General features: G+C 43.1%; 1 protein-coding gene across 1 annotated transcript in view; it reads right to left on the minus strand.

The window, feature by feature from the left end:
- The window catches only part of LOC140726138 (dedicator of cytokinesis protein 2-like), a 1234790-nt gene that overhangs the window by 898547 nt on the left and 321468 nt on the right, over positions 1-14775 (minus strand). The window contains exon 17 of the mRNA XM_073042110.1: positions 8866-8969. Within this exon, the coding sequence (XP_072898211.1) occupies positions 8866-8969 (104 nt within the window). The remainder of the gene's footprint in view (positions 1-8865; positions 8970-14775) is intronic.

Here is a 14775-nt window from a genome sequence, read left to right on the forward strand (position 1 = left end):
ACTGCAAGAAACATGCAAAGAAGGTACAGAGGAGGTTCACCAAGATATTGCCTGGACGACCGCATATTGGGAGAGTGGATTGTTTTCTCCGGACCTCATGGACAATGTGGTAGAAATTTATAAAATGATGAGGATCACAGATAGGGTGTATAGTCAGAATCTTTTTCCCAAAGTAGGAATATCACAGGATATAGGTATAAGGTGAGTGGGAGGAAGTCCCAGTCAAGATAATGCCAAATTGCTGTTTCCATTGAGGTCATGGCACAGGCTTAGTTGCTTTCAGGTTCACAGGGATGGTTTTGTGGACAGAGAAGGGAGTTGGAGCTCAGGTTAGGGTTTTGGGAGAGTTAAAGATCAGGCCAGAGTCTAGGCCTCTGCTCTGTGCTTCAAGGCCAGCAATGTGGACATATGACAAAGGACACCCGTGGTTGGAGGTCATGCCAGCAGACTAACAAGAACGAGGGCTGGTGGCCCTCCCCAGGTCAGCGAGTCATCATCGGGTTCCATGCAGACAGGAGGCACAAGCACTGGCGACCTCCTAGGTACGTGTGTCAGCGAGGTAAGTGTTTGCGGTCTCGTGACTGAAGTTCGAGGGCTGGAGTTTGGAGTCCTCATTCATTGCTATCTGTGAGTTCTGGGGTCAATAACAAAGACTGAAGCCCACAGGTCAATCAGAAGTCTGGAGGGCAAGGGATGATGGTTGAAGTACTGGGTCTGCGAGCCTGCTGGAGGCTGGAAGCTCGGAGACGGCCTGCCCTGGGGCTGGAGGGCTGTCTGTGTGTGAGTAGGTGGGTGGGATGGAAGAACGGGGGCTTGATTTGCTGTTGTTGTGCCAAACACTGTGGGCATGCTATGTTGGCACTGGAATGTGTGGCAACACTTGAGGCTGCCCCAAGCACATCCTTAGGTTGTGTTGATTATTACAGCAATTGACACACTTCACTGGATGTTTCCATTAACCTATAATTAATAAATGAATCTGAATCTTTAAGGGAGACATACAAGGCGAGTTTTTTTAAACAGAGTGGTAGGACCTGGAAGAGATTGCCAGGGCTGGTGGTGGAAGCAGATAGGATAGTGGTGTTTAGAAAGCATATGGACAAACACATGAATGTGAAGGGGATAGTGGGACATGGATCATGTGCCGGTTGAGAATTAATTGTTGGCCAAAGGGCCTGTTCTTGTGCTGTGCTTTTCTATGTTCTGTGTTCTAACCAGACTCTTTTCTAAAGAAAAAAACCAAAGTTGAATAAACTCTCAAAAATCTGACAACCTATTTCTTTTAAAATGCATATATTAACTCACAGTAAATTTTAGCTGAATTATGCAGGAAGTTTGAGATTGTGTCTTTAGACTCCTACCTCCTTGCTCATTCTATAACCTCTGCAATCTTCCTTTCTCCTGTTGCACTGTGAGAGTACTTCTATGCAATTGCTTTGTTGCTCAATGTAAGCAAATGCTTCTAGTCACGTGCAGTGCCCCTCTCCAGGGAGTTCAGCCACACGACCTGTCTAATTGGGAGCATGCAGTAGTCACAAAGATCAGCTCCCTTTCAGAGCTCTGCGTATCAACTCCTAATTGGACATCATGAAGCTATGATCATTCTTCCTCGTAAGGCTTAATGGTTTTCCTCATCCCTTACACACCTCTCCTGACTTAAGGGTGGAGAACAGATTGATTACATACACTTGGGTCAGCTACCGTATAATTGGCTGTGCTTGGTTGGAGAGGGATGCTATTGATCGGTTATGTCTGTCATCAATTTGACCAGAATTAATTAATTGCGGGTAAGCCATTAGAAGGAAAGTAGCAGCTACAATCTGCTTCTTTCGCCATAACACCAAACATCCACCCCAGCTCATTAATTCTAGTTTCCATCAAATTAAAGCTAAATGAGGCCCTCAGTTGGTCAGTGTCGACCATGGATGTTGCTTCCTAGTTGTTTACATGATACGCAAGAAAGGGCCATACAATATGGTGAGCCAGGTTCCTTGTCTCCACACAGCTGATGAATCCAAAGGAACAACAGAGTTGCCAGTCATAGTCAAAGTCAAAAACCAAAGTATATTTATTATCAAAGTAAGCATACTATGTACAACCCCAGTGATTTGTCTCCTTACAGACAGCCACAAAGAAACTCAATAGAACCCATTTAAAAAGAACACTGTCACTCACTCAATGTGCAAAAAGGAAAACAAAAATAGTGCAAGTCATTGAACTTCATACAAGCAAGTCCACAGCAGTCTGCACGGTTCAGTGCAGAGATGAATGAACCTCGTAGAGCAATGACTGCCTTAGATAGCACTGCCTCGGTGTGTCCAGCTCCGGATACTTCCTTGGTGTTTACTCTCGAAGCCTTCCCCTAAGGCAGCAAGGCAGTGGACGTTTGAGATCGGTTTTCCTTCTCCGAGATGAGCTGCCAGCCGCAGCTGACAGGGCTGACATCTGTCCGAAGCAACTAGTTTTAAGGCACCAGTAACCCGCATTTGCCCCTTCTGCTGCCAGTAGAAACGGTTCCACCGGGCTTACTACCCAAGCCACGCGTGGATTCCAGGAGCTGAACTTGGTTGTCAGAGGCTATTTGAGAGAATCGATGTGGAAAGGATGTGGGCAAGCCCAAGATCAGAGGACACAGCCTCAGAATAGAGGGCTCCCTTTTAGAATGGAGATGAGGAGGAATTTCTTTAGCCAGAGGGTGGTGAATCTGTGGAACTTGTTGCTACAGTCAGCTGTGGAGGGCAGTTCATTGAATGTATTTAAAGTTGAGGTAGATGGATTTTTGATAAGTCGGGGAATTAAAGATTATGGGGAGAAGGCAATAGAATGGGGCAGAAAGATTTGATGGGCCGAATGGCCTAATTCTGCTCAAATGTCTTACAATCTTACAGGAAATACACGAGTTGCATAATATGCAATCATTATATTAGACTTCAAGGTATCAGACCATTAGTTTACTCTTTTTAATGTTAATTGGTTTAAATATTACTATTGTGAAGGATCATTTCTCTTTTAAAGCAGTAAGTGTGACCAGCAAGGCCGATCAAGCCCTCCACCCATCAACCACCAAGACTTTATCATTTCCTGTCAAAGACACTCCCTATGTCTGTCACTTTACAGACATAAAATCACTCTATGTATATAATCTACCTTACTTAAGTTTATTTATTGAGATACAATGCAGAATAGGCCCTTCGAACCACAACGCCCAGCATTCCCCCAATTTACCCCTAGCCTAACCGTGAGACAAGTTACAATGAGCAATTAACCTACCAACCTGTACATCTTTGGACTGTGGGAGGAAACCGGTGCACCCGGAGGAAACCCACATGGTCATGGGGAGAACGTACAAACTCCTTACAGGCAACGTTGTGCTAACTATGCTACCGTGCTGCCCCAAAAATTCATCACCCAAGTTGGGACAGGAACCCACAATCCCTGGCTTAGGAGGCCAGTGCCTTATCCATTATACCACTGGGGGCAAATGTTATGTATTTATATTTACAGTGCTTGTTTAATTATTGTGTTCTTTATCTTATTTTTTTTTTTTACACTGCATCAGATCTGAGTAACAATTTTTCATTCTCCTTTACACTTGTGTACTGGAAACGACATCAAACAACCTTGAAACTTGAATCTTTTCCTGTGTCAGCAGAAAATTGAGTATTTTTATAAGTTGTCACATATCGATTGCTGCCAGTTAATCAGCAAATCTACCAAAGGAGTTTCATAAAGGGCCTTCTGTTGACGAATTAAAGGGTTTTCTTCTTGGCATTCCTTAATTACACTTCTGCCCAAGAGGGACCTTGCTCCCTCTGATATTCTGTCCTCCTCATGCTTGGGAAATCTTAGAATATCATGGTTTAACACTCTGAATTATGGACTTGCAGTGAACCGCAGGTCAAAATTCCTTGAAAGGAAATGAGAATTTGCATTTATATAATGCCTTTCTTGACCTCCGAGTTTCCCCAAGAGTGTATTACAGCCAATCAATTACCACGTGGTACATCAATGGTGACTCTTTGACGAGCATGCAAGCCAATTTATGTGAATTAACTTCCCATAAACAACAATGAGATCGATTCACCACAGCCGAGAAACAAATAGATTTGCCCTTCAGCTTCTGGCTACCAAAAATATCCAACTGAGGGGAGTTTTGAAGGAAAAAGTCATTGATAGGATAGGTAATTATAAGCTTTTTCCCAAATATCAGGTACCAGAGGAGAAAGGTTTAAGGTGAGGAGAAAGCCAGCTTCAAACTCCCTACAACAAATGTGAAACATTCGATTTGAGGAACACACACAAATGGTGCAAAGGAATTTTCAGGAAGCTTTCAGAGGCAACGTAGCAAGATCCAAGGATTGAGAAGGAGCAACATCTCAAATTCTGTCTAGATAGCCTTCAAACTGATGGTATGAATATTGATTTCTCTAACTTCTGGTAACTTCCCCCTTCCTCCATCCCCTACTCTGGTCCCCTCATTACCTCTTGTCTGCTCCTCACCTGCCTTTTACCTCCCCCTGGTGACTCTCTTCCTTCCCCTTCTCCCATGGTCCACTCTCCTCTCCAATCAAATTCCTCCTTTTTCAGCCCTTTACCTTTTCCAGCTATCACCACATTCTTACTTTATTCCCCCACCTCCCACTCACACCTGGCTTCAACTATCACTTTCTAGCTTGTACTCCTTCTCCTCCCTCAACTTCTTTGTCTGGCTTCTTGTCCTATCCTTTCCAATCCTGATGAAGGGACTCAGCCCGAAACGGCGACTGCTTTCCCCCCTCCATGGGTGCTCCCTGACTTGCTGAGCCCCAGCACTTTGTATGTGTTATGCCAAGGTTACGGTACTTGGGCAATTGTAAACATATCATTTGAGAAGTGGATAGAAAGCTTGGATAACTAGCTGGTAAACAGGAGGGATAAGGGGTGCATTAGGAAGGAATGTGCCTTGGGTCATGGATTGGACCAGACGGGTGGGGAAGAGCTGGCAAACCAGACAAGTCGGGGTCAGTCAAAACATATATTTATTGAGATATAGCACAGAGTAGGCTTCGAGCCACACCGCATACCAATCTGCCAATTTAACCCTAACCTAATCACAGTACAATTTACAATGCCCAATTAACCTATGGACTGTGGAAGGACACCAGAGCACCCGGAGGAAACCCACGCAGCAGCAGGAAATGAACCCGGGTCACCGGTGCTGTAAAGCGCTGTGCTAACCACTATGCTAATGTGCCACCCTGAGTATGAGGTGTTCCTTTTCCAACCTGAGGGTTGACTCACCGTGGCAGCAGAGGAGGCCGTGGACCAAAATGGGAATGGACAGACAGACACACATACTTTATTGATCCCGAGGGAAATTGGGTTTCGTTACAGTCGCACCAACCAAGAATAGTGTAGAAATATAGCAATATAAAACCATAAATAATCAGAATAATAATAATAATAAGTAAATTATGACAAGTGGAAATAAGTCCAGGACCAGCCTATTGGCTCAGGGTGTCTGACACTCTGAGGGAGGAGTTGTAATGGGAATGGAGACTGGAATTAAAATGGTGGGCCTTCAGGAAATCTTGCTTGTCACAGATGTGAGAACAGGTAATAAAAAATTTTCAGGGTTTCTGCAAGGGAATTGGAATAAATAAATGTCAGAAAGGAATTATACATTGGTACAAAGTGTCATTTTGGCTGAAGTTAGAATGCTGCATTCAATTTTGACTTTTGCAGAACAGGAAGAACATTGAATTTATTGAGAGTGCACTGTGGGTTTACCATGATGATGCCATTGAAGAGAGTCATTAGGAAGAAAGACTTCAGATTGAGAGGCTATTTCAGGTGTAGGAGAGAGCTGAAATAGAGTGCAATAGAGCTCTTTAAAATTGCAAAGGGCTTTCAATGAGTGAAGAGGTGAAGGACTGTCTCTTTTAGTGACTGAGGTAATAATGGGGAATCATCAGTTTTGAAATTGTCATCTGAGGGAGCATGGTTAGAAGATTCTCATATCAATGATTTTTAGAGTATGCAGTCTTTTGTCAGCAGAAATAAATTAAACATTTATGAAGGGAAAGATGAAAATCCACTCAGTGGCCACTTTATTAGGCACACCTATACACCTACTTGTTAATGCAAATCTAATTAGCCAATATATGGCTTTGCAACTCAATGCACAAAAGCACGCAAGCATGGTCAAGAGGCTTAGTTGTTGTTCAGACTTAATATCAGAATGGGGAGGAAACTGGGTGCCATAGTAGCATAGCGGTTAGCACACACTATCACACCTCGGGGCATTGGAGTTCAAAGTTCAATTTCAGCATCCTCCTTAAGGAGTCACTGTATGCCCTCCCTATGGAATGTGTGGGTTTCCCCCAGATGCTCCACTTTCTCTCCTACAGTCCAAAGACACTGGAAGGTTAATTAGTCATTGTAAATTGTCCTGTGATTAGGTTAGGGTTAAATCATGGTTATCAGGGGTTGCTGTGTAGTGTGGCTTGAAGGCCCAGAAGGGCCTACTCCATATTCTCTAAATGAAACAAAATAAAAGTGACTTTGACCGTGGAATAAATTTTGGTGCCAGAAAGGTGGCTTGAGTATCTCAGAAACTGCTGATCTCCTGGGATTTTCACGCACAACATTCTCCACAGATTACAGAGAATGGTATGGGAAGCAAATAAAATCATCCAGTGAGCGAAGTTCTATGGAAGAAAATGCCTTGATAATGAGAGAGGTCAAAGGAAAATGGCCAGACTGGTTCCCCAAAATAACCACATGTTAGGACAGTGGAGCTGCAGAAGAGCATCTCAGAATGCACAACACATCAAACCTTGGAGTGGATGGGCCACAGCAGCAGAAGACCATGAACATAGTGACACATGCGGGCTGCCACCAGCACATCTTTAAAGTTCAGAGTAAACTTCATTATCAGAGTACAGGTATTTCACCACATACAACCTTGAGATTCATTTTCCTGCGGCCATACTCAGCAAGTCTATAGAATAGCAACTATAACAGGATCAATGAAAGATTAAGTAGAGCATAGAAGACAATAAGCTCTGCAAATGCAAATATAAATAAATAGTAATAAATAACAAGAGGATGAAATAACAAGTTAAAAAGTCCTTAAAGTGAGATCATTAGTTGTGAGAACACCTCAATAGATGAGTGTAGTTATCCTCTTTTGTTCTGATGGTTGAGGGGTAGAAACTGGTCTTGAACCTTTAGTGAGAGTCCTGAGGCTCTTGTACTTTCTACCTGATGGCAGGAGCGAGAAAAGTTCATGGCCTGGGTGGTGAGAATCTTTGACAACGGATGCTGCTTTCCTACGACAGTGTTTCATGTAGATATGCTCAATGGTTGGGAGGGTTTTACCCATGATGTACTGGGCCATATCCACTATTTATTATAGGATTTTCTGCTCAGAGGCATTGGTGTCCCCATACCAGGCCATGATGCAGCCAGTCAATACATTTTCCACTACACATTTATAGAAGATTGTCAAAGTTTTTCATGTCACGCCTAATCTCCATAGACTCTTAAGGAAGTAGAGATGCTGTCGTGTTTCTGTTACAGTTATATTTATATGATGGGTCCTCTGCGATAGTAACACCCAGGAATTTAAAGTTACTGGCCCTCTCCTCCTCTGATCCTCCGATGAGGACTGACTCATAGACCTCTGGTTTCCCTCTTCTGAAGTCTACAATCGGTTCCCTTGGGCTTGCTGACATTGAGTGAGAGGTTTCTGTTATGAAACCACTCAGCCATATTTTCAATCTCCCTCCTGTATGCTGATTCGTCATCACTGCTCACAACAATGGTGTCATCAGCAAACTTGACTATGGCTTTGGAGCTTTGCGTAGCTGCACAGTCATAAGTGTAAAGCGACTAGAGCAGGGGTCTAAGCACAAAGCCACGTGGTTCTCCTCTGTCGATGGATATTGTGAAGGAGATGTTCATGCCAATACCAACTGACTGGGGTCTTGGAGCTTATTGATTAGTTTTGAGGGGATGCTGGTATTAAATACTGAGCTGTAATCAATAAAGAGCATCCTTATGTATGCACCTTTGCTGTTGAGATGGTCCAGGTATATTGCATATTATTGAAAATGTCCCATTTCACTGCATGTTTCGATACACAAGTGATAAATAAATTTGAGTATCAGTCTTTACCTGTCTCTCTCCACTGCACCCTCTCTGTAGAAGGTGCCACCCAATGGTATATTCTGCATTCTGTTTACTTTTCTTCATTATAACTCAGTACATGTGATAATTCAAAAAATTCCAGTTTCATGTCCTAAGTTTGTATGTACAATCAGTGGCCATTTTATTAGATATAGTTATACACCTGCTCGTTAATGTAAATATCTAATCAACCAATCATGTGGCAGCAACGCAATGCATAAAAGCATGCAAATATGGTCAAGAGGTTCAGTTGTTGTTCAGACCAAACATCAGAATGGGGAAGAAATGTGTTTGAAGTGACTTTGACCATGGAATGATTGTTGGTGCTAGATGGGGTTGTTTGAGTATCTCAGAAACTGCTGATCTCCTGGGATTTTCACACTCACAGTCTCTAGGGTTTACAGAAAGTAGTATGAAACACATCAGTGGGTAAACATGACTGGTTAATAACAGTGGTCAGAGGTGAATGGCTAGATTAGTTCAAGTTGATGGTAACTCAAACAACCACACATTACAACAATGGCATGCAAAAGAGCATCTCTGAACACACAACATGTCGAACCTTGAATTGGATGGGCTAAAGCAGCAGAAGAGAATGAACAAGCAGAAATACACCAGGAGGCCACTTTATTAGGTATCTCCTCCACCCAATAAAGTGTCCATTGAGCGTATAGAAATTGCCAAAACACTTACCTTGTATAAGATCAGGTCATGCTCTCCATCTCGCAGGGTAGTTCCATCTGGCTTCATCAGGTTCACATATGCCATTGCAAATATCTTCTCTCCCTTGTCTTTAGCTGTTAACACAAACATTATCATTTCTAATTTGGCAACATGGACAATGCCCAGATCTTTCCCACAGCTTTGTTGAGACATTCTCTGTTCATTGCCATCCATACTTGTCACCAATTTGTTCAAATTTAACATAGAAACACAGAAAACCTATAACATAATACAGACCCTTTAGCCCACAATGATTTGCCAAACACTTACTTACTTTAGAAATTACCTAGGGTTACCCATAGCCCTCTGTTTTTCTAAGCTCCATGTACCTATCCAGGAGACTCCCAAAAGACCCTATCGTATCCACCTCCACCGCTGTTGTTGGCACCCTATTACACACACTCACAACTCTCTGCATAAAAAACCTACCCCTGATATCTCCTCTGTACCTACTTCCAAGCAGCTTAAAACTGTGCCCTCTCATTCTAGCCATTTCAGCCCTGGGAAAAAGCCTCTGACTATCCACATGATCAATGCCTCTCATCATCTCATACACCTCTATCAGGTCACTTCTCATCTTCCGTTGCTCCAAGGAGAAAAGGCCGAGTTCACTCAACCTATTCTCATAAGGCATGCTCCTCAATCCAAGCAACATCCTTGAAAATCTCCTCTGCACCCTTTCTATGGTTTCCACATCCTTCCTGTAGTGAGGTGACCAGAACTGAGCACAGTACTCCAAGTAGGGTCTGACCAGGGTGTTATACAGCTGTAACATCACCTTTCCACTCTTGAACTCAATCCCATGGTTGATGAAAGCCAATGCACCATATGCTTTCTTAACCACACAGTCAACCTGTGCAGCAGCTTTGAGTGTCCTATGGACTCGGACCATAAGATCATTCTGTTTCTCCTCACTGCCAAGAGTCTTACCATTAATACTATATTCTGCATTCATATTTGACCTATCAAAATGAACTACCTCACACTTACCTGGGTTGAACATCATCTGCTACTTCTCAGCCCAGTCTTTCATCCTATTGAGGTCCCGCTGTAACCTCTGACAGCCCTCCACACTATCCACAACACCCCCAAACCTTTGAGTCATCAGCAAATTTACTAACCCATCCTTCCACTTCCTCATGCAGGTCATTTATAAAAATCACAAAGAGAAGGGGTCCCAGAACAGATCCCTGAGTTACATCACAGGTCACCAACCTCCATACAGAATATGACCCATCTACAACCACTCTTTGCCTTCTGTGGGCAAGCCAGTTCTGGATCCACAAAGCAATGTCCTCTTGGATCCCATGCCTCCTTACTTTCTCAATAAGCCTTGCATGGGGTATCTTATCAAATGCCTTGCTGAAATCCATATACACTACATCTACTGCTCTTCCTTCATCAATGTGTTTGGTCACATCCTCAAAAAATTCAATCAGGCTCATAAAGCACGAGCTGCCTTTGACAAAGCCATGCTGACTATTCCTAATCATATTATACCTCTCCAAATGTTCATAAATCCTGCCTCTCAGGATCTTGTCCATCAACTTACCAACCACTGAAGTAAGGCTCACTGGTCTATAATTTTCTCAGCAATCTCTACTCCCTTTATTGAATAAGAGAACAACATCTGCAACCCTCTAATACTCCAGAACCTCTCCCATCCTCATTGATGATGCAAAGATCATCGCCAGAGGCCCAGCAATCTCCTCTCTCACCTCCCACAGTGGCCTGGGGTATATCTCGTCTGGTCCAGGTGTCTTATCCAACTTGATGCTTTTCAAAAGCTCCAGCACATCCTCTTTCTTAATATCTACATGCTCAAGCTTTTCAGTCCACTGTAAGTCATCCCTACAATCACCAAGATCCTTTTCCGTAATGAATACTGAAGCAAAGTATTCATTAAGTACCTCTGCTATTTCCTCCAATTCCATACACGCTTTTCCACTGTCACACTTGATTGGTCCTGTTCTCTCACGTCTTATCCTCTTGCTCTTCACATACTTGTAGAATGCCTTGAGGTTTTCTTTAATCCTGCTTGCTAAAGCCATCTCATAGCCCTTTCTGGCTCTCCTAATTTCATTTTTAAGCTCCTTCCTGCTAGTGTCATAATTTTCTAGATCTCTATCATTACCTAGTTTTTCAAACCTTTTGTAAGCTTTTCCTTTCTTCTTGACTAGATTTTCAACAGCCTTTGTACACCATGGTTCCTGTACCCTACCATCTCATTAGAACGCCATGCAAATATCGCCTGAACATTTGCCATATTTCTGCTGTAATTTCCCTGAGAGCATCTGTTCCCAATTTATGCTTCCCAGTTCCTGCCTGATAGCTTCATATATCCCCTTACTCTAATTAAGCGCTTTCCTAACTTGTCTGTTCCTATCCCTCTCCAATGCTATAGTAAAGGAGATAGAATTGTGATCACCATCTCCAAAATGCCCTCCCACTGAGAGACCTGACACTTGACCAGGTTCATTTCCCAATACCAGATCAAATACAGCCTCTCCTCTTGTAGGTTTATCTACCTATTGTGTCAAGAAACCTGCCTGAACACACCTAACAAACTTCACCCTATCTAAACACCTTGGGCTAGGGAGATGCCAATCAATATTGTGGAAACTGAAATCTCCTATCACTACAACCCTGTTATTATTACTCCTTTCCAGAATCTGTCTCCCTATCTGCTCCTCGATGCCCCATTACTATTGGGTGGTCTATTGACCCCTTTCTGTTTATTGACCCCTTTCTGTTTCTAACTTCCACCCACAGAGACTCCATACACAATCCCTCCATGACTTCCTCCTTTTCTGCAGCCGTGACCCTATCTCTGATTAGCAGTGCCACACCCCCACCTCTTTTACCTCCCTCCCTGTCCTTTCTGAAACATCTAAAGCCTGGCACTCTAATTAACCATTCCTGCCCCTGAGTCATCCAAGTCTCTGTAATGGCCACAACATCATAGCTCCAAGTACTGCTCCACGCTCTAAGCTTATCCACTCTATATACTCTTGGTTCAAGAGGAAGCTTGTCAATCATTTGAACTCAGAAAACTGACTGTCTCATGCTTGATAGATACCGGTAGGACAGAATATTCTGACCTTTTTTTTTTCGGAGCACAACTGAGAGCATCCTGACCATCTGCATGGCCATCTTGTATGGGCATTGCAAGGAATCTGACTGCAAGACACTCTAAAGGATTGCAAGGACTGCTCAGAAGATCATCAGAGTCTCTTTTCCATCCATCTGTGATATCAATCAGGAGCACTTCATACACAGGGTCCTTAGCATTGTTGATGACACATATATATATATATCATTAACATCTGTTCCACAATCTCTTTGACCCCTACCATCTTGTAGCATTACAACAAGGACTGTTAGGATGAGAAAGGACTTCTTCCTCCAAGCCGTGAGACTACTGAACTCTCTGCCGTCACCCAGGTCTCATCACTCATGAAGCACCAGTCGGGTTATACTGTTTACTTCTTAACTTTTATCACTTGTTTAATATTTTATCACTTGGTAACTTATTTGTGCTAACATTACTTTATGAGTGTGCGGGAGTTGTATGTACTGTGCTGTGCACCTTGATCTGGAAGAACATTGCTTTGTTTGGCAATATACATGTCTACCGTTGAATGTCAAGCAACATACAACATGCTGGAGGAGCTCAGCAGGCCAGGCATCATCTATGGAAAGGAATAAACATTTGATGTTTTGGGTCGAGACCCTTCGTCTGTCCTGATAATTCAGCATTTTGTGCGTGTTGCTTAGAATTCCAGCATTTCCAGCAACTTGAATGTGTGAAGAGGAAAATGATTGGCAGAAAGTTTCCTGATGCGTGTTCAGCAATAACACTTGCAAATTTCTTTCCCACAGGAAATGGAATGGAGGAGGGATAACTGTGGTCCAACCGATATGACTGGTTCTCTGTGTATCCATTTAGATAGGAATTTATCCATGCAGACAAGTCAGTACGCAAGGCAAGATGTCCAGAATTTACATCACTGAAGCTGCTTGCATGGGTAGGTCAGTAAGTTTGCAGATGATACAAAGACTGGTGGAATTTTGAACAGTACAGAAGATCATTAAGGGATACCAGAAGATATGGATCAGTTGAAGATACAAGCAGAGAAATGGCAAATGACATTGAAACTTTGACAAACTTCTGTAGATGTGTGGTGGAGAGTTTATTGACTGGCTGCATCACGGACTTGTCTGGAATGGCCTTGTACAGAAAGGCCGACAAAAAGTAGTGGATACCATCCTGTCCATCATAGGTAAAGCCCCCCCCCCCCCTCTATTGAGCACATCTACACAGATTGCTAATGTAGGAAAACAGCTTCCATCATAGGACACCCACCATTCAGGCCAAACTCCTTTCTCACTGTTACCATCTGGAAGAAGGTACGGGGGCCTCAAGACCCACACCACTAGTGTACAATGTACTGTGTATGTTAATCAAAATGGCTTCTTTGTTTTGTTAAGAGTAGAAATGCTTCTTTGTTATGATAAGTGCTTTCTCTCGCAGTTGTTTAGCTTTAGACTTGCTGATATTGGGATTGTATTCATTTGTTAACCAATGGGGGACTGTTATTTTGTCTTGTGGGGCTGGGAGCTGGGGGGTTTTCGCAGTCGTTTCAGGGGAGGCGGGAAGGAGACGCCAAGGAAGGTGGACGTGCGCTGCACTGCTCAGCCGACCACCAGGGTGGTTCCAGGTGCGAGGACGTGGAGGTCGGAGGAAAGTGACGAGGGGTCGAATGGTTCGATGGTTGAGCTCCAACGACGTGTACTAAACTGACTGAACTTTGATAAGTTGGTGCCTTTTACTCTATTTTCTTTTCCTTCATATATACTGTATTGCATAGTACTCTTTTAGTTTTAGTAAAATCTTTAAAGTGTATTCCATAACGGTATCTGGTGTGAGTTTGATATGGTGTGTGTGCGCGCGCGGCATAAACTTGATTCTCACAGCACCTGCGTGTACGGGAGGTGGGGTTGGTGAGTGGCTGGATCTCCTTTTACCCTAGACATATACCAGCCTGTTGGGTAAGTGTTACACTAAGTTCAGGAACAGTCAGTACCCTTCAACCATCAGGACCTTGAATCAAAGGGGATAACTTCACTTGCCCCATCACTGAACTGTTCTGACTGAACTAGACTATTTTCAAGCATTCTTCATCTAGTAGTGTTGATATTTATTTATTTATTTTTCTCCCTTTCTTTCAGCATTGCACAATTTGTTTTCTTTCTGCATGTTGGTTGTTTGTCCGTTCAGTTGGATATGGTCTTTCGCTGATGCTTCTATTGTGTTTCATGCATCTACAGCATATGCCTGCAAGAAAATGAATCTCAGGATTGTATATGGTGACGTATATGTACTTTGATAATAAACCTATGTTGAACTTTGAATTTTGTCTTGCGGTTTAGGTGATCAAATGAAATGGTCTGTACGTAATTAATCAGAAACACTAGAGAGTCTGCGGATGCTGGAAATCCAAAGCAATGCACATAGAACGGTGGAGGATCTCCCTCCAGCGGTTTGTGAGTGATGTAGGACATAGTTAATGGCAGAATCCTTAACAGTGGTGAGGCACAGAGGAGAAGTGGGGTCCAACCCTGCAGCTGCCTGACAGTGGCTGCACAGGTTGCTAGTGAGATACAGGTGTATGTTATGCTTGATTTTTTTCTTGAGGAATTGAGTTTAACAGTCAGGAAGCTCTGTGTGGCTTTATAAAACTCTGGCAGGCAGTATCTGGAAAATTACATTGGATTCTGGTCTCTACAATATAGGAAGGAAATGGGACGTATTGGAAAGGGTGCAGCAGCTATTTATCAGGCTTCTGCGTGGGTTACATGGCATGTGCTCTCTGGTGG

The sequence above is a fragment of the Hemitrygon akajei genome, chromosome 4 (genome assembly GCF_048418815.1).
Source record: "Hemitrygon akajei chromosome 4, sHemAka1.3, whole genome shotgun sequence".
Taxonomy (NCBI): domain Eukaryota; kingdom Metazoa; phylum Chordata; class Chondrichthyes; order Myliobatiformes; family Dasyatidae; genus Hemitrygon; species Hemitrygon akajei.